Source organism: Bombina bombina, chromosome 2 (assembly GCF_027579735.1).
Source record: "Bombina bombina isolate aBomBom1 chromosome 2, aBomBom1.pri, whole genome shotgun sequence".
Lineage (NCBI taxonomy): Eukaryota > Metazoa > Chordata > Amphibia > Anura > Bombinatoridae > Bombina > Bombina bombina.
In genome coordinates this window covers 1,335,268,704-1,335,296,565 of record NC_069500.1, presented here as the reverse complement: position 1 = coordinate 1,335,296,565, position 27,862 = coordinate 1,335,268,704, and the positions used below count along the sequence as shown (strand labels likewise).

The 27,862-nt window shown below is 43.0% G+C and overlaps 1 protein-coding gene across 1 annotated transcript in view; it reads left to right on the top strand.

Moving 5' to 3' along the window:
- HAUS3 (HAUS augmin like complex subunit 3) overlaps positions 1-27,862 on the top strand; it is a 96,538-nt gene that overhangs the window by 29,947 nt on the left and 38,729 nt on the right. Inside the window, exons 2-3 of the mRNA XM_053700309.1 lie at positions 4,841-5,753; positions 13,507-13,639. Coding sequence (XP_053556284.1) covers positions 4,860-5,753; positions 13,507-13,639 — 1,027 coding nt within the window. The 5' untranslated portion in view covers positions 4,841-4,859. The remainder of the gene's footprint in view (positions 1-4,840; positions 5,754-13,506; positions 13,640-27,862) is intronic.

Sequence of the window (27,862 nt, the reverse complement as noted above, 5' to 3'; positions counted from 1 at the left end):
GGCAGACTTTCTCTCTTTGCTCAGGCTTGGGCAAGAGATGTTCCGGATCCCTGGGCACTAGAAATAGTCTCTCAGGGGTATCTTCTAGAGTTCAAGGAACTTCCTCCAAGGGGAAGGTTCCACATGTCTCGCTTATCTTCAGACCAGATAAAGAGACAGGCATTCTTACATTGCGTAGGAGACCTATTAAAGATGGGAGTGATACACCCAGTTCCAACAGGGGAACAAGGTCTGGGGTTTTACTCAAACCTGTTCGTAGTTCCCAAAAAAGAGGGAACTTTCAGGCCAATTCTGGATTTAAAAATTCTAAACAAATTCCTCAGAGTTCCATCATTCAAAATGGAAACCATTCGAACGATTTTACCAACAATCCAGGAGGGTCAATACATGACCACCGTGGACTTAAAGGATGCATACCTACATATTCCTATCCACAAAGATCATCATCAGTTCCTAAGGTTCGCCTTTCTGGACAAACATTACCAGTTTGTGGCTCTTCCGTTCAGTTTAGCCACTGCTCCCAGAATTTTCACAAAGGTGCTAGGGTCCCTACTAGCGGTTCTAAGACCGAGGGGCATTGCGGTGGCACCTTACTTAGACGACATCCTAATCCAAGTGTCGTCCCTTTCCAGATCAAGGGCTCATACAGACATTGTATTAGCTTTTCTCAGGTCTCACGGGTGGAAGGTGAACGTAGAAAAGAGTTCCCTGTCCCAGTCTACAAGGGTTCCCTTTCTGGGAACAATAATAGATTCTGTAGAAATGAAGATTTTTCTGACAGAGGTCAGAAAATTAAAGCTTCTAAACGCTTGTCAAGTTCTTCAATCTATTCCTCAGCCTTCCATAGCTCAGTGCATGGAGGTAATAGGACTAATGGTTGCAGCAATGGACGTGGTTCCTTTTGCTCGAATTCATCTAAGACCATTGCAACTGTGCATGCTCAAACAGTGGAATGGGGATTATGCAGACTTGTCTCCCCAGATTCAAGTAGACCAGGTAACCAGAGACTCACGATCACCTGTCTCAGGGAATGAGTTTCCGCAGACCAGAGTGGGTCATCGTCACGACCGACGCAAGTCTCTTAGGCTGGGGCGCGGTCTGGGACTCCCTGAAAGCTCAGGGTCTATGGTCTCGGGAAGAGTCCCTTCTCCCGATAAACATTTTGGAACTTAGAGCGATATTCAATGTGCTCCTGGCATGGCCTCACCTAGCGAAGGCCAGATTCATAAGATTTCAGTCGGACAACATGACGACTGTAGCGTACATCAATCATCAGGGGGGAACAAAGAGTTCCTTGGCGATGACAGAGGTATGCAAGATCATCAAATGGGCGGAGGATCACTCCTGCCACCTATCTGCAATCCACATCCCAGGGGTAGACAACTGGGAGGCGGATTATTTGAGTCGTCAGACTTTCCATCCGGGGGAGTGGGAACTCCACCCGGAGGTCTTTGCCCAGTTAAATCAACTATGGGGCACTCCAGATATGGATCTGATGGCGTCTCCTCAGAACTTCAAAGTTCCTCGATACGGGTCCAGATCCAGGGATCCCAGGGCGACACTAGTGGATGCATTAGTGGCGCCTTGGTCGTTCAATCTAGCTTATGTGTTCCACCGTTCCCTCTCCTTCCCAGGCTGGTAGCCAGGATCAAACAGGAGAAGGCCTCAGTGATCCTAATAGCTCCTGCGTGGCCACGCAGGACTTGGTATGCAGACCTGGTGAATATGTCATCGGCTCCACCATGGAAGCTACCTTTGAGACAGGATCTTCTAGTACAAGGTCCATTTGAACATCCAAATATAGTCTCTCTGCAACTGACTGCTTGGAAATTGAACGCTTGATTCTATCTAAGCGTGGGTTTTCAGATTCAGTTATAGATACTCTGGTTCAAGCCAGAAAGCCTGTGACTAGGAAGATTTACCATAAGATATGGCACAAATATATCCGTTGGTGCGAATCCAAGGGTTTTTCTTGGAGTAAAATCAAAATCCCTAGGATTCTTTCCTTTCTCCAAGAGGGTTTGGAGAAAGGTCTGTCAGCTAGTTCTCTAAAGGGACAGATATCTGCTCTGTCTGTCTTGTTGCACAAACGTCTGGCAGCCGTGCCAGATGTACAAGCGTTTGTACAGGCGTTAGTCAGAATCAAGCCTGTTTACAGACCTATGACTCCTCCATGGAGTCTAAACTTAGTTCTTTCAGTTCTTCAAGGGGTTCCGTTTGAACCTTTGCATTCCATAGATATTAAGTTACTATCTTGGAAAGTTCTGTTTTTAGTTGCTATTTCTTCTGCTAGAAGAGTTTCTGAATTATCTGCTTTGCAGTGTACTTCTCCCTATCTGGTATTTCATGCAGATAAGGTAGTTTTATGTAACAAACCTGGTTTTCTTCCAAAAGTAGTTTCCAACAGGAATATTAACCAGGAAATAGTTGTTCCTTCCCTATGTCCGAATCCAGTTTCAGAGAAGGAACGTTTGTTACACAACCTAGATGTGGTCCGTGCTTTAAAATTCTATTTAGAAGCAACAAAGGATTTCAGACAAACATCATCTTTGTTTGTCGTTTATTCTGGTAAGAGGAGAGGACAGAAAGCTACTGCTACCTCTCTTTCTTTTTGGCTGAAAAGCATCATCCGATTGGCTTATGAGACTGCCGGACGGCAGCCTCCTGAACGAATTACAGCTCACTCTACTAGAGCTGTGGCTTCCACATGGGCCTTCAAGAACGAGGCTTCTGTTGATCAGATCTGTAAGGCAGCGACTTGGTCTTCTCTGCATACTTTTGCCAAATTTTTCAAATTCGATACTTATGCTTCTTCGGAAGCTGTTTTTGGGAGAAAGGTTTTGCAAGCCGTGGTGCCTTCCGTTTAGGTAACCTGACTTGCTCCCTCCCTTCATCCGTGTCCTAAAGCTTTGGTATTGGTTCCCACAAATAAGGATGAAGCCGTGGACCGGACACACCAATGTAGGAGAAAACAGAATTGATGTTTACCTGATAAATTTCTTTCTCCTACGGTGTGTCCGGTCCACGGCCCGCCCTGGCTTTTAGTCAGGTTTGAATTTTTTTTATTCCATACACTACAGTCACCACGGCACCCTATAGTTTCTCCTTTTTCTCCTAACCGTCGGTCGAATGACTGGGGGGGCGGAGCCAGAGGGGGGACTATATGGACAGCTCTTGCTGTGTGCTCTCTTTGCCATTTCCTGTAGGGGAAGAGAATATCCCACAAGTAAGGATGAAGCCGTGGACCGGACACACCGTAGGAGAAAGAAATTTATCAGGTTTGTTTGTTTGTTTTTTTTGCTATGTTAATCCAGTTGGTGATAGTTGTGAACATTAATCTTTATTTTACCTTTAACAGTACACCTCACCTCCTGGTGCCATCCCCTCCATGTAAGCAGTTTTTTTTAAAGGGACAGTATACACTCATTTTCATATAACTGCATGTAATAGACACTACTATAAAGAATAAGATGCACAGATACTGATATAAAAATCCAGTATAAAACTGTTTAAAAACTTACTTAGAAGCTCTCAGTTCAGCTCTGTTGAAAATGTAGCTGGAAAGCCCACTGCAAGTGGGAAATAAGACACTCCCCCTCCCTCCCCCTTCTTTTGCATATGAAAAGACCCTTTACACAAACAGGAGCAAGCTGGAGAAGGTAGCTGACGGTATTCACATAAAACTTTGGGGCTTGGTTAGGAGTCTGAAAATCAGAGCAATGTTATAAAAAAATAAGCAAAATTATACATTTTTAAAAAAAAAAAACCTTTATGGGCTTTATAAATAGATCATCTACAAAACATTTATGCAAAGAAAAAATGAGTGTATAATGTCCCTTTAAATAAAATAAAAAAGCAGGGTGTGGTGCGAGCGTGCAGTCTACTGTGGATATGGAAATGGAAGCAATCTTTGAAAATTCTCAGAGAAAAAAACTCTACTGATAGAATTTACTCTGAATGTTAAATTATCACATTTGTCTTTTTTATTGTGTATTTGTGGATTATGCAATTCTACTGTATTTGATAATCATTTAAAGGGACATAATATCAATATGCTAAATCACTTAAAAGTGATGCAGCATAACTGTACAAAGTTCAAGAAAATATCACCTAAGCATCTCTGGGGGGAAAAAAGGGAGATTTTTTTACCACAAAATTTCTTCAGCTCACCAGAGTAAGTTTTCTGTGAACAGTTATCTTTCAGCTACATGTTAAAGGGGGCAGCAGCAAATCGGTTTCATCAGGAATCTCACACTTTGCTTAACTGTGATCTCATGAGATTTCATTGAAATCATGTGCGTTTCAGCCAATCGGTTTCACCAGGAATCTTACACTTTGCTTTACTGTGATCTCATGAGATTTCACCGAAATCATGTGCGTTTCATAGTAAACTTCCTTATACTGAGGTGGGTAATAACATGGCTGTGCCTGCATATTCCAGATGCACACTACCTTGCAAGCCCCAGGGCTAGCATCCTGATTGGCTGCTTAAAGTCCCTTTTTAAAATGTGATATGGCTACTGATTAATTTGAGGTAAAATCTCTTCCTTTTTTACATGGAGATGTTCAGGTAAATGTTTTTTTTTTTTTTAGTCAGCTTTTTCAGATATGTTCAACTTTAAAGGGACATGTGTATCATGTCCCTTTAAAGTAGATTATCTGTTAAATTTAGGGATTAAACAGTTGTGCAGCCTTAATGCTATGTAAAAATTGAGAATGAGACAAATCCATGTAAATAAATGAATGATAGGACTGTTTAATCAATATAATTGCTCTATGGTATGTATTTAACTGTTCTGAAGACTTTTGCCAACCTGATTTTTTTTTGCTTAATTTGTAGAACAAACAAATCTGTAATCATGAGCTGTGGAGATCATTTTGTTGAAACACTGAGGAAAGTGGGCTATACTAAGGCACCTAAGCTAGAAGGAGAGGATTTTGACTGGTTATTTGAAACTGAGAACAGAGCATTTCTAGATTGGTTTTGCGCAACTGCTACTGAGCAAAGTGTTTTAAATGATGAAAAACTACAAGCATTTAATTCTTTAAAGGAGTCCGGTAAAGGTATACTGGACGAGAAAGCTTTGGAGGAGCTTCTGAAAACCTGTAAGCCTGCAAACTCCAAATTATCTGCTATGGAAGAAGTACCGATAGACAAATTGCAGGAAGAACTTGAAGCTTTGCAAAAACAAAAAACTTTATATAACAATCGACGTAATAAATTGCAGATGATGGCTTCAAGCAACAGTCATTTGTGCTTAAAATTCAAAGATAAAGAAGAGGAGGATTCAAAATTACTAAATGAAAAATTAAGTGATCTTAAAATCACAAATGACAAGCTGAATCATGAGCTTAAATCTGTAATTGAAGGTGTTGAGAAGCTATTATCATTTTTCTCCGTTCCTGAAGCAGGTTGTGAGTTGCAATATGAACCAGTGTTTTTGTCCCAAGTTGTCCTTGACAAATACTTGTCTCATGAAGAACAAAGCACGGCCACTCTCACATTATTTACTAAAGAACATTTTTATAATGGTTTCTCTAAGATTACTGAAAGTGAAACTTTTCAGCCTGCTGGTCTAAATGCAAACTCCTCTTCTAGTGATGATACTGAAGACAAATTCAAAGAGATGATGAGACTACAGCTGGCTTATATCTGTGCAAAAAACAAACTTATTCAAGTCAAAGCCAAAAATGCAAGTTTAAAAGCTGGTCTACAGTGGGTGGAGGATAATGTGTGCACTGTGCAGAGCAAGGTAACATTGCAGTTTAACCTGCAACATTGTAATGATATTTTTAATTTGCATTTAAACATACAAGAATGCAGGATTTTCTTCTTAAACGGGAAGAGTCCACAGCTGCATTCATTACTACATTCATTACTTTTGGGAATTCAGAACCTGGCCAGCAGGAGGAGGCAAACACACCCCAGCCAAAGGCTTAAATACCTCTCCCAGTTATTCTTTGCCTTAAAGGGACAGTTCACCCAAAAATTTTCTCCCCTTTAAATTATTCCCAATGATCCTTTTAACCTGCTAGAGTGTATTAAATTGGTTACAAGTAGCTCCTTTACTCCTATTTCAGGATTTGAAATAGATGATTTAGCCTGTGGTATCGCCACCTATACTGAACAAATTAATACTGGAGTGTAGGCTATTGAATAGCCTAAGTATACACAGCCAGCAGAAGAGATTACACTCTCAGTGGGATGCAGGGTAGTTAAGTAATAAAATTATAATTTTCCATTGTTCTCTCTATGTATTGAGCTTTGGTGTTCCAGCCAAATAAAAGATAAGGAAGCAAGTCTGTTTACACAAACTTAGAACATAATGAGATCTGATATCACCTTAAGTTCAACCAATTGTAATAGGCTCTGGTTTCAAAGCACAAAATCAGCTACTTCATATACACAAATAAGCATGAAAATGGAATTTCTCAAATATTTTATACTCTGCAGTTGTTATAACAAGTCATTTAAAATACATTAATGGAAAAACAATTTTACAGTGTACTGAACCTTTAAGTCACAGGAGGTTGGCAGAGAAGTGTCAAAAGATTGAAGTCTCTTATGGAGGGTAGTACTCTTCGAAATTGGGACTGAAGTTTTAAGTAATCCTGTCAGCCTCTCAGTGAGAGCATGGATGAAAGTTAGAGTCCGGAGATGCAGGGAGTGTCGTTTCTGCGAAACCATCCCGACTCATGTTAACAGCTCCTTGGCAATCAGCGTTGACGAGTTTCGCTGCCTGTCTTTATTCACTCAAGTCCATGTCAGAAGCGATGCTACTATCTGTCACACTTGAAGGGCCGTGTTCCTGTTCCACGGCGAAGATTCCGGTAAGATCGTTTCATTTTATTTCAAGATGTGAATGTAATGTTAACGAAAGAAGTCCGGGTCCCAGTGGGACTCCTTTATCTTATGTAATCAAGGGTTAATATTTCCTGTGGGGGGGTTATTGAACAGGGGGGACTTTAATCATGTTTATGTGATTCTGTCTGCTAATGTGTAGTGATACTTGAGCTCATGGCTTTTCGGAACATACAGGCCTAATCATCAGACTGCATGGTCCTTTTGGACTGGCGCACCTTTTTTGCTGGCTTACACGTGCACCTCGTGACCGGGTATGGTCACGTAATTCATTTCCGTACTTTGACAGAGTGGCGACGGATTGAGTCTGTTCGTTAGTTGTCTGGTTCAAAGAAGGTGGTGAGTGCCCCAGCCATTGGGGGTGTAAGGTGCCGTTTAGCTTATTTGCAATCTCCAAGTTATGGAGCATTCTGATTTTTTTTTTTAGAGACTCAGAGTATGCGTCTTGGGAGGTGTATGAAATGGCCCGGGTTATCCATGCCCATTAGTTATGTTCCGATTGCCATTCTAGAGTACTCTCTTCCCCTGAATCAGGGAATGTAGAGTGCGTTGAGCCATCTGCCCCTGAGGATTCTATGTCCCGTGAGGCGCGTGCCCCAGAACCTTCTTTTGCTATGCAAGCAGGTGTCCCTATGGCTGTTACTCCTCCGGAAGGCGGCTTGTTTTCTCCAGAGATTATGGCACAGTTCCGCATGGCCATATCTATGGTGCTGGCACATTTATATCTCCCAAGAGAAGTATTTTTACGATACTGCCCATGTTCTGTTGACCAGGGTCCTTCGGGCGTGAGATCGCCTGAGTCAGTTTGACCTTCTGTGGAAGCGATGGCCCCCAAGGCAGAACATAGTGCGATCTGCAATCTCATCACAGAAATTGCAGGACACTGGCAGAAAGTGCAGGACTCTTCAAACAGATCTGCACTGTGTTAAGATTAATTTAGATTTATTAGAGAGGAGAAAGTTTAATTCTTTTTCTCTTGTAAGGTGTATCCAGTCCACGGGTTCATCCATTACTTGTGGGATATTCTCCTTCCCAACAGGAAGTTGCAAGAGGACACCCAGAGCAGAGCTGTCTATATAGCTCCTCCCCTAACCCCCACCCCCAGTCATTCTCTTGCAACTCTCAACAAGATAGGAAGTATCAAGAGATATGTGGTGACTTAGTGTAGTTTTACCTTCAATCAAGAGTTTGTTATTTTGAAACGGTACCGGCGTTGTACTGTTTTACTCTCAGGCAGAAATTAGAAGAATTCTGCCTGGAGGTTGACGATCTTAACGGTTTGTAACTAAGGTCCATTGCTGTTCTCACACATAACTGAAGAGTATGGGAAAACTTCAGTTGGGGGAACGGTCTGCAGATTACCTGCTTTGAGGTATGTTCAGTATTTTTATTTCTAGAGAGATGAATAAAAGTTTTAGAAAATGCTGACAGAGCCTTGTGTATTTGAGGTAAGCTAGATGCAGTGATTTAACAACGACTGGGATCATGCTTACAAAACAGGGTAATACTCATGTTAATACTCATATTACTTGGTGTCAAAACGTTTTCATGTTTCACAAATAGGACGTTTTTTCTCTGAGGGAGATAAGTCTTTATTTGGGGCCTAGTATTCCACATGGCTAGTTAGATACTCCTAGGAGTATTTTCTTAAGGCCCCTCTGACATCCAGAGGGAGGGGCCTATTTCGTGCTCTAGATGCGCAGTTTCCTTCAGACTGAGACATCCAGCTTCCCTAGAGGAGTCCTCTGGCATCTGAGGACCATTATAGAGGGTTTATTTCTTCCCTAAATCGTATTTGAGGGCAGGTAGGAGCCTCAGCAGAGCTGTGGCAAGGTGCTTAACTGTCTTTTACCGGTGGTTGACGTTTTTTAAATCCTGTTTGGGGGCTAAGGGGTTAATCATCCATTTGCAAGTGGGTGCAATGTTGCTTTAGTCCCTTACACACACTGTAAAAATTTCGAAGACTTTACTGTATTTTTACACTGTTTTGCAGTTTAAGTTCTAGTTTTTTTCTCTTAAAGGCACAGTAACGTTTTTGTTTAATTGCGGTTTCATATGTATTAAAGTGTTTTCCAAGCTTGCTTGTCTCATTACTAGTCTGTTAAACATGTCTGACATAGAGGAAACTCCTTGTTCAATATGTTTGGAAGCCATTGTGGAACCCCCTCTTAGAATGTGTACCAAATGTACTGAAATTTCTATAAACTATAAAGACCATATTATGGCGCTTAAAGATTTATCTCCAGAGGTTTCTCTGACTGAAAAAAGGGAGATTATGCCATCTAGCTCTCCCCATGTGTCAGAACCTATAACTCCCGCTCAAGTGACGCCAAGTACATCTAGCGCGTCTAATTCTTTTACCTTACAGGACATGGCGGCAGTTATGAATGCTACCCTCTCAGAGGTATTGTCCAAACTGCCAGGGTTACAAGGAAAGCGAGACAGCTCTGGGGCTAGAACTAATACAGAGCTTTCTGATGCTTTAATACCTGTGTCCGATATACCCTCACAATACTCAGAAGCCGAAGCAGGAGAGCTTCTATCTGTGGGTGACATTTCAGATTCAGAGAAGGCATTGTTTCAGTCTGATTCTGAAATGACAGCATTTAAATTTAAGCTTGAACACCTCCGCTTATTGCTTAGGGAGGTTTTAGCGACTCTGGATGACTGTGAACCCATTGTAGTTCCAGAGAAATTGTGTAAGATTGACAAATACTTTGCAGTGCCTGTTTACACTGATGTTTTTCCAGTCCCTAAGAGATTTTCGGAAATTATTACTAAAGAATGGGATAGACCAGGTGTGCCGTTCTCTCCCCTCCTGCTTTTAAAAAGATGTTTCCCATAGATGCCGCCATACGGGACTCGTGGCAGACGGTCCCTAAGGTGGAGGGAGCAGTCTCTACCCTAGCTAAGCGTACAACTATCCCCGTCGAGGACAGTTGTGCTTTACTAGATCCTATTCTCCAGCCTCTTGAATGCATTGCCCCAGTTACTGCTGCAGCGCCTTTTTGGTTCGAGTCTCTTGAGGAGGCTTTACAGGTGGAGACCCCGTTAGATGATATTTTAGACAGGATTAAAGCTCTTAAGTTAGCTAATTCCTTTATCTCTGACGCCGTTTTTCATTTAACCAAGCTAACGGCTAAGAATTCAGGTTTTGCCATTGTGGCGCGTAGAGCGCTATGGCTTAAGTCCTGGTCAGCAGACGTTACTTCAAAGTCTAAGCTTCTTATCATCCCCTTCAAGGGACAGACCCTATTCGGGCCTGGTCTGAAGGAGATCATTTCTGATATTACTGGAGGAAAAGGTCACGCCCTTCCTCAGGATAGGTCCAATAAGTTAAGGACCAAACAGAATAATTTTCGTTCCTTTCGAAACTTCAAGAGTGGCGCAGCTTTAGCTTCCTCTAATGCAAAACAAGAGGGAAATTTCGCCCAGTCCAAACCAGTCTGGAGACCTAACCAGGCTTGGAACAAGGGGAAGCAGGCCAAAAAACCTGCTGCTGCCTCTAAGACAGCATGAAGGAGTAGCCCCCGATCCGGGACCGGATCTATTTTGAGGCAGACTTTCTCTCTTCGCTCAGGCTTGGGCAAGAGACGTCCAGGATCCCTGGGCACTAGAGATTGTTTCCCAGGGATATCTTCTGGAATTCAAAGGTTCATCTCCAAAGGGGAGATTTCACCTCTCACAACTATCTGCAAACCAGATAAAGAGAGAGGCATTCTTATGTTGCGTTCAAGACCTACTGGTTATGGGAGTGATACACCCAGTTCCAAGGGAGGAACAGGGGCAGGGCTTCTATTCAAACCTGTTTATAGTTCCCAAAAAAGAGGGAACGTTCATACCAATATTAGATCTGAAGATCCTAAACAAATTTCTCAGGGTCCCATCTTTCAAGAAGGAGACAATCCGAACCATCCTCCCTATGATCCAGGAGGGTCAATATATGACTACCGTGTACTTAAAGGATGCTTATCTCTACATTCCGATTCACAGAGATAATCATCAGTTCCTCAGGTTCGACTTCCTAGACAGGCATTACCAATTTGTGGCTCTTCCCTTCGGATTAGCCACGGCTCCAAGAATCTTTACAAAGGTTCTAGGGTCTCTACTGGCGGTTCTAAGGCCGCGGGGCATAGCAGTGGCTCCTTACCTAGACGACATCCTGATCCAGGCGTCGACTTTTCAAATCGCCAAGTCCCATACGGACATTGTCCTGGCCTTTCTGAGGTCTCACGGGTGGAAGGTGAACAGAGAAAAGAGTTCACTCTCCCCTCTCACAAGAGTTTCCTTCCTAGGAACTCTGATAGATTCAGTAGACATGAACATTTTTCTGACAGAGGTCAGGATATCAAAGCTTCTAACTTCTTGCCATGCTCTTCATTCCACTTCTCGGCCATCAGTGGCTCAGTGTATGGAAATGATCGGCCTGATGGTAGCGGCAATGGACATAGTTCCGTTTGCCCGCCTACATCTCAGACCACTGCAACTTTGCATGCTCAATCAGTGGGATGGGGACTACACACCTTCCTTCCGATAAACATTCTGGAGCTAAGAGCGATATTCAATGCTCTTCAGGCTTGGCCTCAACTAGCTGCGGTTAGATTCATCAGATTTCAGTCGGACAACATCACGACTGTAGCCCATATCAACCATCAGGGGGGAACAAGGAGTCCCCTGGCAATGATGGAGGTTTCCAAGATAATTCTTTGGGCAGAGGTTCACTCTTGCCATTTTTCAGCTATCCATATCCCAGGAGTAGAGAACTGGGAGGCGGATTTTCTAAGTTGGCAGACTTTTCATCCGGGGGAGTGGGAGCTCCATCCGGAGGTATTTGCCCAGCTGATTCAACTATGGGGCAAACCAGAACTGGATCTGATGGCGTCTCGTCAGAACGCCAAGCTTCCTTGTTACGGGTCCAGGTCAAGGGATCCCCAAGCAACGCTGATAGATGCTCTAGCAGTGCCCTGGTCCTTCAGCCTGGCTTATGTGTTTCCACCATTTCCTCTCCTCCCTCGTCTGATTGCCAAGATCAAGCCGGAGAGAGCTTCAGTGATTTTGATAGCACCTGCGTGGCCACGCAGGACCTGGTATGCAGATCTGGTGGACATGTCATCCTTTCCACCATGGACTCTGCCGCTGAGGCGGGACCTTCTACTCCAAGGTCCATTCAAACATCCAAATCTAATTTCTCTGCGGCTGACTGCTTGGAGATTGAACGCTTGATTTTATCAAAACGTGGTTTCTCCGAGTCAGTCATTGATACCTTGATTCGGGCTCGAAAGCCTGTCACCAGGAAAATCTATAATAAGATATGGTGTAAATATCTTCATTGGTGTGAATCCAGGGGTTACTCGTGGAGTAAGGTCAGGATTCCTAGGATATTATCTTTTCTCCAAGAAGCATTGGAAAAGGGATTATCGGCTAGTTCCTTAAAGGGACAGATTTCTGCTCTGTCTATTCTTTTGCACAAGCGTCTGGCTGATGTTCCAGACGTTCAGGTGTTTTGTCAGGCTTTGGTTAGAATCAGGCCTGTGTTTAAACCTGTTGCTCCGCCATGGAGTTTAAATTTAGTTCTTAAAGTTCTTCAAGGGGTTCAGTTTGAACCTTTGCATTCCATAGATATCAAGCTTTTATCTTTTTAAGTTCTGTTCCTAGTAGCTATCTCTTCGGCTCGAAGAGTTTCAGAGTTATCTGCCTTACAGTGTGATTCCCCTTATCTGATCTTCCATGCAGATAAGGTAGTTTTGCGTACCAAACCTGGGTTTCTTCCTAAGGTGGTATCTAATAAGAATATCAATCAGGAAATTGCTGTCCCGTCACTGTGTCCTAATCCTTCTTCTAAGAAGGAACGTCTGTTACACAATCTTGACGAGGTTCATGCTTTAAAGTTTTATTTGCAAGCTACTAAGGATTTTCGTCAAACATCTGCATTGTTTGTTGTCTATTCTGGAAAGAGGAGAGGCCAAAAGGCTTCGGCAACTTCTCTTTCTTTTTGGCTGAGAAGCATAATCCGTTTCGCTTATGAGACTGCTGACCAGCAGCCTCCTGAAAGAATTACAGCTCATTCTACTAGAGCGGTAGCTTCCACATTGGCTTTTAAACATGAGGCCTCTGTTGAACAGATTTGTAAGGCGGTGACTTGGTCTTCGCTTCATACTTTTTCTAAATTCTACAAATTTGATACTTTTGCTTCCTCGGGGGCTATTTTTGGGAGAAAGGTCTTACAGGCAGTAAAATTTATGCTTACCTGTTAAATTTCTTTCTCTTGTGGTGTATCCAGTCCACGGCCCGCCCTGTCACTTTAAGGCAGGTGTTTTTATTTTTAAAACTACAGTCACCACTGCACCCTATAGTTTCTCCTTTTTCTTACTTGTCTTCAGTCGAATGACTGGAGGTGGGGGTTAGGGGAGGAGCTATATAGACAGCTCTGCTGTGGGTGTCCTCTTGCAACTTCCTGTTGGGAAGGAGAATATCCCACATGTAATGGATGAACCCGTGGACTGGATACACCACAAGAGAGAGAAATTTATCAGGTAAGCATAAATTTAGTTTTTTTTATCTTGAATCCATCCGGTCTGTCAGATTGTCTGCCTGGAGACCGGATGTGCACATCTGCTCTGTATTTTGTTTACTTTAATTGCCAGTGTCTGCCTATCAGAGCACAGCACATGGAGATCGTAGGAATCTGCACTCTAGCAGTGAACATGGCAGAATCTCACGACGATTCCTCCCCCTCTTCTGTCTGCGGCTGCTTATCTTCAGCTCAGTCCACTGGAGGTAAAACACTTTTTAACAGAGAGAGAGCTGCAATAGTATAACCCTTTCTGGCAATCATAGGGTTAAGTTGTCTCCAAATGTTAGCTATGAGGGCAGTAGGTTATGTGGGAGGGGCTGTAGCTCAGTGTTTTACTGCTTAATGGTCCTGTAATCACTAAAGTGTAACTTCCAGGAGTAAGTCTGTTCTTATTTGTATTCCTTATTGAAATGATCTACTCTTTAAAACTAATCTTTCATCATTCATATACATAATATTGCATTTAAATACAACAATATATTTCTCTTGTAAGGTGTATCCAGTCCACGGGTTCATCCTTTACTTGTGGGATATTCTCCTTCCTAACAGGAAGTGGCAAAGAGAGCACACAGCAGAGCTGTCCATATAGCTCCCCCTCTAGCTCCACCCCCCAGTCATTCTCTTTGCCGGCTCTAAGCAATAGGGTCCCTCTCGGAAGGGTAAAGTGAATGTGGTGTTAGATTTGTAGTTCTTGCTCAGGGAGGTATTAGTTACTCTGGATGACTGCGACCCTTTGGTGGTTCCAGAGAAATTGTGTAAAATGGACAAGTACCTAGAAGTTCCTGTTTACACTGATGTGTTCCCGGTCCCTAAGAGGATTGCGGATATAGTAACTAGGGAGTGGGATAGACCAGGTATTCCATTTGTTCCCCATATCTGACTCCACGCGGGACTCGTGGCAGACGGTCCCTAAGGTGGAGGGGGCTGTTTCTTCACTAGCTAAACGCACAACCATACCAATTGAAGACAGTTGTGCTTTTAAAGACCCTATGAATAAAAAATTAGAGGGTTTACTTAAGAAAATTTTTGTTCAACAAGGTTTTCTTCTCCAACCTATAGCGTGCATTGTTCCTGTAACTACTGCAGCTGCTTTCTGGTTCGAGGCGCTGGAAGATGCGCTCCAAACGGAGATATGAGGACATTATGGACAGAATTAAGGCTCTTAAGCTGGCTAATTCTTTTATCACAGATGCCGCTTTCCAACTAGCTAAGTTAGCGGCAAAGAATTCAGGTTTCGCCATTCTGGCGCCCAGGGCGCTATGGCTAAAGTCCTGGTCGGCCGATGTGTCGTCAAAATCCAAACTACTGAACATCCCTTTCAAAGGAAAGACCCTTTTCGGGCCTGAATTGAAAGAGATTATCTCAGAAATCACTGGGGGAAAAGGCCATGCACTCCCTCAGGATAAGTCCTTTAAAACAAAGAACAAACAAAATCATTTTCGTTCCTTTCGAAATTTCAGGAGCGGTCTCGCTTCATCCTCCCCTGCTGCAAAGCAAGAGGGTAACACTTCACAACCCAGGGCAGCCTGGAAACCTTACCAGGGCTGGAACAAGGGTAAACAGGCCAAGAAGCCTGCAGCTGCCTCCAAGACAGCATGAAGGGGTAGCCCCCGATCCTGGACCGGATCTAGTGGGGGGCAGACTCTCTCTCGTCGCTCAGGCCTGGGCAAGAGACGTACACGATCCTTGGGCCTTAGAGATTGTATCCCAGGGATATCTTCTAGAATTCAAGGACTCCCCTCCAAGGGGAAGGTTCCACATTTCTCGTCTGTCTACAGACCAGACAAAGAAAGAGGCGTTCTTACACTGTGTAGAAGACCTACATACAATGGGAGTGATCCATCCAGTTCCAATTGTGGAACAAGGGCTGGGTTTTTACTGTTTGTTGTTCCCAAAAAAGAAGGAACTTTCAGACCAATCCTGGATCTCAAAATTCTAAACAAATTCCTCAGAGTCCCATCATTCAAGATGGAGACCATTCGGACAATCTTACCAATGATCCAGGAGGGTCAATATATGACTACCGTGGATCTAAAGGATGCGTATCTGCACATTCCTATCCACAAAGATCATCACCAGTTTCTCAGGTTCGCCTTTCTGGACAAGCATTATCAGTTTGTGGCTCTTCCTTTCGGGTTGGCCACTGCTCCCAGAATTTTCACAAAGGTGCTAGGGTCCCTCCTGGCGGTTCTAAGACCGTGGAGCATAGCAGTGGCGCCTTACCTAGACGACATCTTAATTCAGGCGTCGACTTTCCAAAGAGCCAAGTCTCGCACGGAAATTGTATTGGCCTTTCTGAGGTCTCACGGGTGGAAGGTGAACATCAAAAAGAGTTCTCTCTCCCCCCTCACAAGAGTTACATTCCTAGGAACCCTAATAGACTCGTAGAAATTAAAATATTTCTGATGGAGATCAGAAAGTTAAAACTCTTAACTACTTGCCGAGCTCTTCATTCCATTCCTCGGCCGTCTGTAGCTCAGTGCATGGAGACAATCGGACTAATGGTAGCGGCAATAGACATAGTCCCTTTTGCACGGATACACCTCAGACCACTGCAACTATGCATGCTCAAACAGTGGAATGGGGATTATGCAGATTTGTCTCCTCAAATACAGTTGGACCAGGGGACCAGAGATTCTCTTCTCTGGTTGTCTCAGGATCACCTGTCTCAGGGAATGTGTTTCCGCAGACCAGAGTGGATCATCGTAACGACCGACGCCAGTCTGTTGGGCTGGGGTGCAGTCTGGGACTCCCTGAAAGCTCAGGCCTTATGGTCTCGGGAAGAAGCTCTTCTCCCGATAAACATTCTGGAACTGAGGGCGATATTCAACGCTCTTCAGGCATGGCCTCAGCTAGCTGCGGCCAAATTCATCAGATTTCAGTCGGACAACATCACGACTGTAGCTTACATCAACTATCAAGGGGGAAGGAGTCCCCTAGCAATGATGGAAGTAACCAAAATAATCAGGTGGGCGGAGGATCACTCTTGCCACCTCTCAGAAATTCACATACCAGGAGTAGACAACTGGGAAGCGGATTTTCTAAGTCATCAGACTTTTCATCCGGGGGAGTGGGAACTCCACCCGGAGGTATTTGCCCAGCTGACTCAGCTATGGGGCACTCCAGAATTGGATCTGATGGCGTCCCGTCAGAATGCCAAACTTCCTCTTTATGGGTCCAGGTCCCGGGATCCCCAGGCGGTGTTGATAGATGCTCTAGCATCGCCTTGGTCCTTCAATCTGGCCTATGTGTTTCCACCGTTTCCTCTCCTTCCTCGTCTGGTCGCCAGAATCAAGCAGGAGAGGGCGTCGGTGATTCTAATAGCGCCTGCGTGGCCACGCAGGACCTGGTATGCAGACCTAGTGGACATGTCATCTGTTCCACCATGGACTCTGCCAATGAGGCAGGACCTTCTACTTCAAGGTCCTTTCAAACATCCAAATCTAATTTCTCTGCGTCTGACTGCTTGGAGATTGAACGCCTAATTCTATCTAAGCGTGGTTTCTCTGAGTCAGTTATCGATACCCTGATTCAGGCTAGAAAGCCTGTCACCAGGAAAATCTACCATAAGATTTGGCGAAAATATCTTTGTTGGTGCGAATCCAAGGGTTACTCATGGAGTAAGATTAGGATTCCCAGGATATTGTCTTTTCTCCAAGATGGATTGGAGAAAGGATTGCCAGCTAGTTCCTTAAAAGGACAGATATCTGCTTTGTCTATTCTTTTACAAAAAGTCTGGCGGAGGTACCAGACGTTCAAGCGTTTACTCAGGCTTTAGTCAGAATCAAGCCTGTTTATAGACCTGTGGCTCCGCCATGGAGTTTGAATTTAGTTCTTTCAGTTCTGCAAGGGGTTCCGTTTGAATCTTTACATTCCATAGATATTAAGCTTTTATCTTGGAAAGTTTTGTTTTTGGTAGCTATCTCTTCTGCTCGAAGAGTTTCTGAGTTATCTGCTTTACAGTGCGACTCACCTTACTTGGTGTTCCATGCAGATAAGGTAGTTTTGCGTACCAAACCCGGTTTTCTTCCTAAGGTTGTGTCTAATAAGAATATTAACCAGGAAATTGTTGTTCCTTCTCTGTGTCCTAATCCTTCTTCGAAGAAGGAACGTCTGTTACACAATCTTGATGTGGTTCGTGCTTTAAAGTTCTATTTACAAGCAACAGATGGATGAAGACTTCTGCCTGGAGGATGATGATCTTAGCATTTGTAACTAAGATCCAGTGCAGTTCCCACAGAGGCTGAGGAGTACAGGAAACTTCAGTGTGAGTAACATTTTCATGCTATACAGCAGTGAGGTATGTTCAGTCATTTTTTTCTGGAGAGAATGTGTATTTCAGAAAGGCTGACAGTATCCCCATGAGGGTAAGGGTAAGCAGTAATCCTAAGAGCTATAGAAGGGCATTACTAAGCTTGCATAAGGTGCTAATTAAAAAATGGTTGACACTGAGTTTTGAATGTTTGTGGGCAAACGTTTTATGAACTGGGAGTGCTGTTAACGTTTTGTGGTTAATAACGTTTTTGGGCAACTTTATTGAGGGTACACTTGACTTATTTTTTGGGTCTCAGAACCCACATGGCTAGTTTAAAACCGCTCTGGTGCGGTTCTTTGAGGCTGTAGAGACATCGAGTGAGATGGACGGGGCCTATTTTCGCGCCTCAGATGCGCAGTTGTTTTCACTCAGCAAACAGCAAGCTTCAACTCCTGAGAGCCCTTGTGAATGTTTTGGGCCAAATCGAAGCTTTAACCCCATATTTACTATCCCTGAGGGCAGGTAGGCGCCACAGCAGGGCTGTAGCAAGGTGCTGGGGTGTTTTTTTTCCGGATTTAGGCCTCATTTCAATCCGGTTTGCACATTAAAGGGTTAAATGTTAAATTTCCTTGTGGGGCAAACTTAACTACACACATTGAGTCTGCATGCAAAAATTGGTGCATTTTAAAGCAGTTTTGCAGAACGTGTATGCTTTTTTTGCGCAGTACCGTTTAAGATTATTTTTTTCACTAAATAAAGTGTTTTCATGCTTGTTTGTAGTCATTACTAGCCTGTTCAACATGTCTGACATTGAAGAAAGTCATTGTTCAATAGGTTTAGAAGCCATTGTGGAACCCCCACTTAGAATGTGTCCCTCATGCACTGAAAGATCAATAAATTGCAAAGAACATATTTTAGCTACTAAAAGTATGTCGCAGGATGATTCTCAGTCAGAAGGGAATCAGGTTATGCCATCTAATTCTCCCCAAGTGTCACAACCGTTAACGCCCGCACAAGCGACGCCAAGTACTTCTAGTGCGTCTAATTCTTTCACCCTGCAAGATATGGCCGCAGTTATGAATACTACCCTCACAGAGGTTTTATCTAAGCTGCCTGGGCTGCAGGGGAAGCGCAGTAGGTCTGGTGTGAGAACAAATGCTGAGCCCTCTGATGCTTTCTTAGCCATATCCGATGTATCCTCACAATGTTCTGAGTTGGGGGTGAGGGATTTGCTGTCTGAGGGAGAGATTTCTGATTCAGGAAAGATGTTCCCTCAGACAGACTCAGATATGACGGTTTTTAAATTTAAACTAGAACACCTCCGCTTATTGCTCAGGGAGGTTTTAGCGACTCTGGATGATTGTGACCCTATTGTAGTTCCAGAGAAATTGTGTAAAATGGACAGATTTCTAGAGGTTCCTGCCTACACTGATGTTTTTCCGGTCCCTAAGAGGATTTCGGACATTGTTACTAAGGAGTGGGATAGACCAGGTATTCCGTTCGCTCCCCCTCCTACTTTTAAGAAAATGTTTCGAATATCAGACACCATGCGGGACTCGTGGCAGACGGTCCTTAAGGTGGAGGGAGCTATTTCTACCCTGGCTAAGCATACAACTATACCTATTGAGGACAGTTGTGCTTTCAAAGATCCTATGGATAAAAAAATTAGAGGGTCTCCTAAAGAAAATATTTATTCATCAGGGTTTTCTTCTGCAACCTATAGCGTGCATTGTTCCTGTAACTACTGCAGCTGCTTTTTGGTTCGAGGCTCTGGAGGAGGCTCTTCAGGTTGAGACCCAATTAGATGATATTCTAGATAGAATTAGGGCTTTCAAGATAGCTAATTCTTTCATTACAGATGCCGCTTTTCAACTGGCTAAATTAGCGGCAAAGGATTCAGGTTTTGCCATTTTAGTGCGTAGAGCGTTATGGCTTAAGTCCTGGTCTGCTGATGTGTCATCAAAATCTAAGCTTTTAGCCATCCCTTTCAAGGGTAAGACCCTATTCGGGCCTGAACTGAAAGAGATCATTTCAGACATCACTGGAGGGAAAGGCCATGCCCTTCCTCAGGATAAGACAAATAAGATGAGGACCAAACAAAATAATTTTCGTTCCTTTCTAAACTTCAAAGGTGGTCTCTCTACCTCTTCCCCTGCTGCAAAGCAAGAGGGGAATTTTGCTCAATCCAAGTCAGTCTGGAGACCTAACCAGACTTGGAACAAAGGTAAACAGGCCAAGAAGTCCGCTGCTGCCACCAAGACAGCATGAAGGGGTAGTCCCCAATCCGGGACCGGATCTAGTAGGGGCAGACTTTCTCTCTTTGCTCAGGCTTGGGCAAGAGACGTTCAGGACTCCTGGGCTTTAGAAATCGTAACCCAGGGGTATCTTCTAGATTTCAAAGATTATCCTTTAAGGGGGAGATTCCATCTTTCTCAATTGTCTGTGAACCAGGCAAAAAGAGAGGCGTTTGTACGCTGTGTAGAAGACCTATATACCATGGGAGTGATCTGCCCAGTTCCAAAAACAGAACAGGGGCAGGGGTTCTACTCCAATCTGTTTGTGGTTCCCAAAAAAGAGGGAACCTTCAGACCAATTTTAGATCTCAAGATCCTAAACAAATTTCTCAGAGTCCCATCCTTCAAGATGGAGACCATTCAGACTATTTTACCAATGATCCAGGAGGATGACCACCGTGGACTTAAAGGATGCGTATCTACACATCCCTATCCACAAAGATCATCACCAGTTCCTCAGGTTCGCCTTTCTGGACAAGCATTACCAGTTTGTGGCTCTTCCCTTCGGATTGGCCACAGCTCCCAGAATTTTCACAAAGGTGCTAGGGTCCCTTCTGGCGGTTCTAAGGCCGCGGGGCATAGCAGTGGCGCCTTATCTGGATGATATCTTAATTCAGGCGTCGACTTACCAACTAGCCAAGTCTCACACGCACATCGTGTTGGCTTTTCTAAGATCTCACGGGTGGAAGGTGAACGGAAAAAAAGAGTTCACTTATCCCCCTCACAAGAGTTCCATTCCTGGGAAGTCTGATAGATTTGTGGACATGAAAATTTTTCTGACGGAGGTCAGGAAATCAAAGATTTTAACCACCTGCCGAGCTCTTCATTCCATTCCTCGGCCGCCAGTGGCTCAGTGTATGGAGGTAATCAGACTAATGGTAGCGGCAATGGACATAGTTCCGTTTGCTCGCTTGCATCTCAGACCACTGCAACTATGCATGCTCAAACAGTAGAATGCGGATTATGCAGATTTATCTCCTCAGATAAATCTGTATCTAGAGACCAGAGACTCTCTTCTTTGGTGGTTGTCACAGGATCATCTGTCCGCAGGCCATCATGGGTAATAGTGACGATGGACGCCCGCCTATTGGGCTGGGGTGCAGTCTGGAATTCCCTGAAAGCACAGGGTTTGTGGACTCAGGAGGAGGCTCTCCTCCCGATAAATATTCTAGAACTGAGAGCGATATTCAATGCGCTTCAGGCATGGCCTCAGCTGGCTTCGGCCAGATTCATAAGATTCCAGTCGGACAATGTCACAACTGTAGCATATATCAATCATCAGGGGGATCAAAGAGTTCTCTAGCGATGATAGAGGTTACCAAAATATTTTGATGGGCAGAGACTCACTCTTGCCATCTATCAGCAATCTATATCCCAGGAGTGGAGAACTGGGAAGCGGATTTTCTAAGTCGTCAGACTTTTCATCCGGGGGAGTGGGAACTCCATCCGGAGGTGTTTGCACAATTGATTCAGCAATGGGGGGCACACCAGAATTGGATCTGATGGCGTCTCGTCAGAACGCCAAACTTCCTTGTTACGGGTCCAGGTCAAGGGATCCTCAGGCAGTACTGATAGATGCTCTAGCAGTACCCTGGTCGTTCAACCTGGCTTACGTGGTTCCACCATTTCCTCTCCTTCCTCGTTTGATTGCCAGAATCTAACAGGAGAGAGTTTCTGTGATTTTGATAGCACCTGCGTGGCCACGCAGGACTTGGTATGCAGACCTGGTGGACATGTCATCTCTTCCACCATGGACTCTGCCACTGAGACAGGACCTTCTGATTCAAGGTCCGTTCCAGCATCCAAATCTAGTTTCTCTGCGGCTGACTGCTTGGAGATTGAACGCTTTATTTTATCCAAGCGGGGTTTCTCTGAGTCGGTCATACATACCTTGATTCAGGCTCGAAAGCCTGTCACTAGGAAAATTTATCATAATATATGGCGTAAATATCTTTATTGGTGCAAATCCAAAGGCTACTTATGGAGTAAGATCAGGATTCCTAGGATTTTGTCCTTTCTCCAGAAGGATTGGAGAAGGAGCTATCAGCTAGTTCCTTAAAGGGACAGATATCTGCTTTATCAATGCACAAGCATCTGGCAGATGTTCCAGACGTTCAGTCGTTCTGTCAGGCTTTAGTTAGAATCAAGCCTGTGTTTAAACCTGTTGCTCCGCCATGGAGTTTGAATTTAGTTCTTAAAGTTATCCAAGGGGTTCCGTTTGAACCTTTGCATTCCATAGATATTAAGCTTCTATCTTGGAAAGTTCTGTTTTTAGTTGCTATCTCTTCGGCTCGAAGAGTTTCTGAACTATCTGCATTGCAATGTGACTTGCCTTATCTTGTTTTCCATGCTGATAAGGTGGTTTTGCGTACAAAACCTGGATTCCTTCCTAAGGTTGTTACTAATAGGAATATCAATCAGGAAATTGTTGTTCCTTCTCTGTGTCCTAATCCTTCCTCTAAGAAGGAGCGTCAGTTGAACAACTTGGACGTGGTTCGTGCTTTGATGTTTTACTTGCAAGCAACCAAAGATTTCCGTCAAACATCTTCTTTGTTTGTTGTCTATTCTGGAAAACGTAGAGGTCAAAAAGCTACGGCTACCTCTTTCTTTTTGGCTGAAAAGCATCATCCATTTGGCATACGAGACTGCTGGACAGCAGCCTCGTGAAAGGATTACAGCTCACTCTACTAGAGCGATGGCTTCCACATGGGCTTTTAAAAATTATGCTTCCTGTTGAACAGATTTGTAAGGCCGCGACTTGGTCTTCGCTTCATACCTTTTCCAAATTTTACAAATTTGATACTTTTGCTTCTTCGGAGGCTATTTTTGTGAGAGAGGTTCTTCAAGCAGTGGTGCCTTCTGTTTAACCATCTGTCTTGTCCCTCCCGTTCATCCGTGTCCTGTAGCGTTGGTATTGTATCCCACAAGTAAAGGATGAATCTGTGGACTCGTCGTACCTTATAGAAGAAAAGTAAATTTATGCTTACCTGATAAATTAATTTCTTCTTTGGTACGACGAGTCCACGGCCCGTCCTGTCATTTTAAGACAGATTATATTTTTTTATTTTAAACTTCAGTCACCTCTGCACCTTGTAGTTTCTACTTTTTCTTCCTGTACCTTCGGTCGAATGACTGGGGGGTGGAGCTAAGGTAGGAGCTATATAGACAGCTCTGCTGTGGTGCTCTTTGCCATTTCCTGTTAGCAGGAGGATAATATCCCACAAGTAAAGGATGAATCCGTGGACTCGTCATACCATAGAAGAAATTAATTTTTCAGGTAAGCATAAATTTACTTTTTCTTTAGTATATTTTATATAACCAACACTTCTTACATGCATAGGTATTGCGAATACACATTGTCTACCAAAAACATTAGATAATAGCGTAATTTCTATTTTCCCAAATATTATGACATGATAGATTAATGTCTTGTTTGTACAAAGTAAAAAGAGGAACGAGTGAATTATTTCTGGTAAGCAGTTTTAAATATAGGACACTCTTTTTAAACTGTCTCACCCGTTTTCTTAAGATAAGTGTGATCGCCTAAGTGTGAATAGAAGTATTTGTAACCATAATGAAGATTTCACAAATTTCCATCAGATATCTCTTATTATATTGTATTACTGTTAGTATTGAGTGATACCTCGCTTTTTTCTACATATACTTGTATATCTATACACACTTGAGTAACTATGGCGCCATTGACTTTGTCTGTTTGAAACTATACTATTACTATATAAATTCTTATCAGTTTGAGGATGAAACTATACACTTTTGGATACAACAATATATACATATGTATATTCTAGATATCTATTATTGTTTCTCTGATGTCCAGTGTACTATATTTTGTTTTGTGAGCTCCACTATTTGAAAATTTTCAAAATTTTACTGTTTGAAAATTTTGAAGTTTTAGAATTTGAGAGAGATCCTCACAGAAAGGCCACCACTATATCAATATCTTTATTTAGGCTAGCAGATGCTAAAGTGTTCAAATAATGGATCCAGAAGGTCTTTCTTTGTCTAAGTTTTTTTACTCTATCTCCCCCATTTTTGTCTATGGGAATGTGCCCCAAGGCAGAACACTGTGCGATCTGCGTTCTTATCGCAGAAACTGAAGGATCTCTGCAGAAAGAACGGCAGTGGCAGTTAAAATATTTTTTTTGCCTGCATTTTTAATTTCTACCTGCGGGTGTCACTGTTCCGTTCTATCACAATGTAAATATTTGCTATGTTACTCTCTTTTTTAATTTGCTTACACTTCCTGAACTTTACTGCGGTACAGGGTAACAGCACATTGAAGAAAAGGTCAGGGCTTAACAAATGTATTCTAGGAGTATTGGAGCCAACCAAAATACTTAGCAGAGAGATATTTTTTTGTTCTTTAATAAATGTGTGTATATGTTGTGTGTGTGTGTGTGTGTGTGTGTATATATATATATATATATATATATATATATATATATATATATATATGTGTGTATGTATATATATATATATATATATATATATATAATTTCTCCAACATTGGTGTGTCCGGTCCACGGCGTCATCCTTACTTGTGGGATATTCTCTTCCCCAACAGGAAATGGCAAAGAGTCCCAGCAAAGCTGGTCACATGATCCCTCCTAGGCTCCGCCCACCCCAGTCATTCTCTTTGCCGTTGCACAGGCAACATCTCCACGGAGATGGTTAAGAGTTTTTTGGTGTTTAAATGTAGTTTTATTCTTCTATCAAGTGTTTGTTATTTTAAAATAGTGCTGGTATGTACTATTTACTCTGAAACAGAAAAGGATGAAGATTTCTGTTTGTAAGAGGAAGATGATTTTATCGATTGCTGTTTCCACACAGGACTGTTGAGATGAAGTAACTTCAGTTGGGGGAAACAGTTAGCAGTCTTTTCTGCTTAAGGTATGACTAGCCATATTTCTAACAAGACCATGTAATGCTAGAAGGCTGTCATTTCCCCTCATGGGGACCGGTAAGCCATTTTCTTAGTTAAACATAAAAGAATAAAGGGCTTCAAAAAGGGCTTAAAAACTGGTAGACATTTTTCTGGGCTAAAACAATTGCTTTACTAGGCATATTATGCAGATTCTAACTAATTATTGGTATTATAATCTTGGGGAACGTTTAGAAAAACGGCAGGCACTGTGTTGGACACCTTTTTCAGATGGGGGCCTTTCTAGTTATAGACAGAGCCTCATTCTGGGACTGTATAGGGGTTAAATGTAAAAACGGCTCCGGTTCCGTTAATTTAAGGGTTAAAGCTCTGAAATTTGGTGTGCAATACTTTTAATGCTTTAAGACACTGTGGTGAAATTTTGGTGAATTTTGAACAATTCCTTCATACTTTTTCACATATTCAGTAATAAAGTGTTTTCAGTTTGAAATTTAAAGTGACAGTAACGGTTTATTTTAAAACGTTTTTTGTGCTTTGTTGACAAGTTTAAGCCTGTTTAACATGTCTGTACCATCAGATAAGCTATGTTCTATATGTATGAAAGCCAATGTGTCTCCCCATTTAAATTTATGTGATAATTGTGCCATAGTGTCCAAACAAAGTAAGGACAGTAATGCAACAGATAATGATATTGCCCAAGATGATTCCTCAAATGAGGGGAGTAAACATGATACTACATCATCCCCTACTGTGTCTACACCAGTTATGCCCACACAGGAGGCCCCTAGTACATCTAGTGCGCCAATACTTATTACCATGCAACAATTAACGGCTGTAATGGATAACTCCATAGCAAATCTTTTATCCAAAATGCCTACTTATCAGAGAAAGCGTGATTGCTCTGTTTTAAACACTGAAGAGCAAGAGGACGCTGATGATAACTGTTCTGACATACCCTCACACCAATCTCAAGGGGCCATGAGGGAGGTTTTGTCTGATGGAGAAATTTCAGATTCAGGAAAAATTTCTCATCAAGCTGAACCTGATGTTGTGACATTTAAATTAGAACATCTCCGCGCACTGCTTAAGGAGGTGTTATCTACTCTGGATGATTGTGACAATTTGGTCATTCCAGAGAAATTATGTAAAATGGACAAGTTCCTAGAGGTTCCGGTGCCCCCCGACGCTTTTCCTATACCCAAGCGGGTGGCGGACATAGTAAATAAAGAGTGGGAAAGGCCCGGCATACCTTTTTGTTCCCCCCCCTATATTTAAGAAATTATTTCCTATAGTCGACCCCAGAAAGGACTTATGGCAGACAGTCCCCAAGGTCGAGGGGACGGTTTCTACTCTAAACAAGCGCACTACTATTCCTATCGAAGATAGTTGTGCTTTCAAAGATCCTATGGATAAGAAATTAGAGGGTTTGCTTAAAAAGATTTTTGTACAGCATGGTTACCTTCTACAACCAATTTCATGCATTGTTCCTGTCACTACGGCAGCGTGTTTCTGGTTCGAGGAACTAGAAAAATCGCTCAGTAAAGAATCTTCGTATGAGGAGGTTATGGACAGAGTTCAAGCACTTAAATTGGCTAACTCTTTTGTTTTAGATGCCGCTTTGCAATTAGCTAGATTAGCGGCGAAAAATTCAGGGTTTGCTGTCGTGGCGCGCAGAGTGCTTTGGCTAAAGTCTTGGTCAGCGGATGTGTCTTCCAAGACAAAATTGCTTAACATTCCTTTCAAAGGTAAAACATTATTTGGACCTGATTTGAAAGAGATTATTTCAGACATCACTGGGGGAAAGGGCCACGCCCTCCCACAGGATAGGTCTTTTAAGGCTAATAATAAGCCTAATTTTCGTCCCTTTCGCAGAAACGGACCAGTCTCTAATTCTGTATCCTCTAAGCAAGAGGGTAATACTTCACAACCCAAACTAGCCTGGAAACCAATGCAAGGCTGGAACAAGGGTAAGCAGGCCAAGAAGCCTACCACTGCTACCAAAACAGCATGAAGGGATAGCCCCCGATCCGGGACCGGATCTAGTGGGGGGCAGACTTTCTCTCTTTGCTCAGGCTTGGGCAAGAGATGTTCAGGATCCTTGGGCGCTAGAAATAGTTTCTCAAGGTTATCTCCTGGAATTCAAGGAACTACCCCCAAGGGGAAGGTTCCACAGGTCTCAATTATCTTCAAACCAAATAAAGAGACAGGCATTCTTACATTGTGTAGAAGACCTGTTAAAGATGGGAGTGATACATCCAGTTCCAATAAGAGAACAAGGAATGGGATTTTATTCCAATCTGTTCATAGTTCCCAAAAAAGAGGAAACATTCAGACCAATTTTGGATCTAAAGATCCTAAACAAATTACTCAGGGTACCATCGTTCAAAATGGAAACTATTCGAACGATCCTACCTACTATCCAGGAAAATCAATTTATGACTACCGTGGATTTAAAGGATGCGTACCTACATATTCCTATCCACAAGGAACATCATCAGTTCCTAAGGTTCGCTTTTCTGGACAAGCATTACCAGTTTGTGGCACTTCCATTTGGATTAGCCACTGCTCCAAGGATTTTCACAAAGGTACTAGGGTCCCTTCTAGCGGTTCTAAGACCAAGGGGCATTGCAGTAGTACCTTACTTGGACGACATCCTGATTCAAGCGTCGTCCCTGTCAAAAGCAAAGGCTCATACGGACATCGTCCTAGCCTTTCTCAGATCTCACGGATGGAAGGTGAACAAAGAAAAAAGTTCTCTGTCCCCGTCAACAAGAGTTCCCTTCTTGGGAACAATAATAGATTCCTTAGAAATGAGGATTTTTCTGACAGAGGTCAGAAAATCAAAACTTCTAAGCTCTTGTCAAGTACTTCATTCTGTTCCTCGTCCTTCCATAGCGCAGTGCATGGAAGTAATAGGATTGATGGTTGCAACAATGGACATAGTTCCTTTTGCACGAATTCATCTAAGACCATT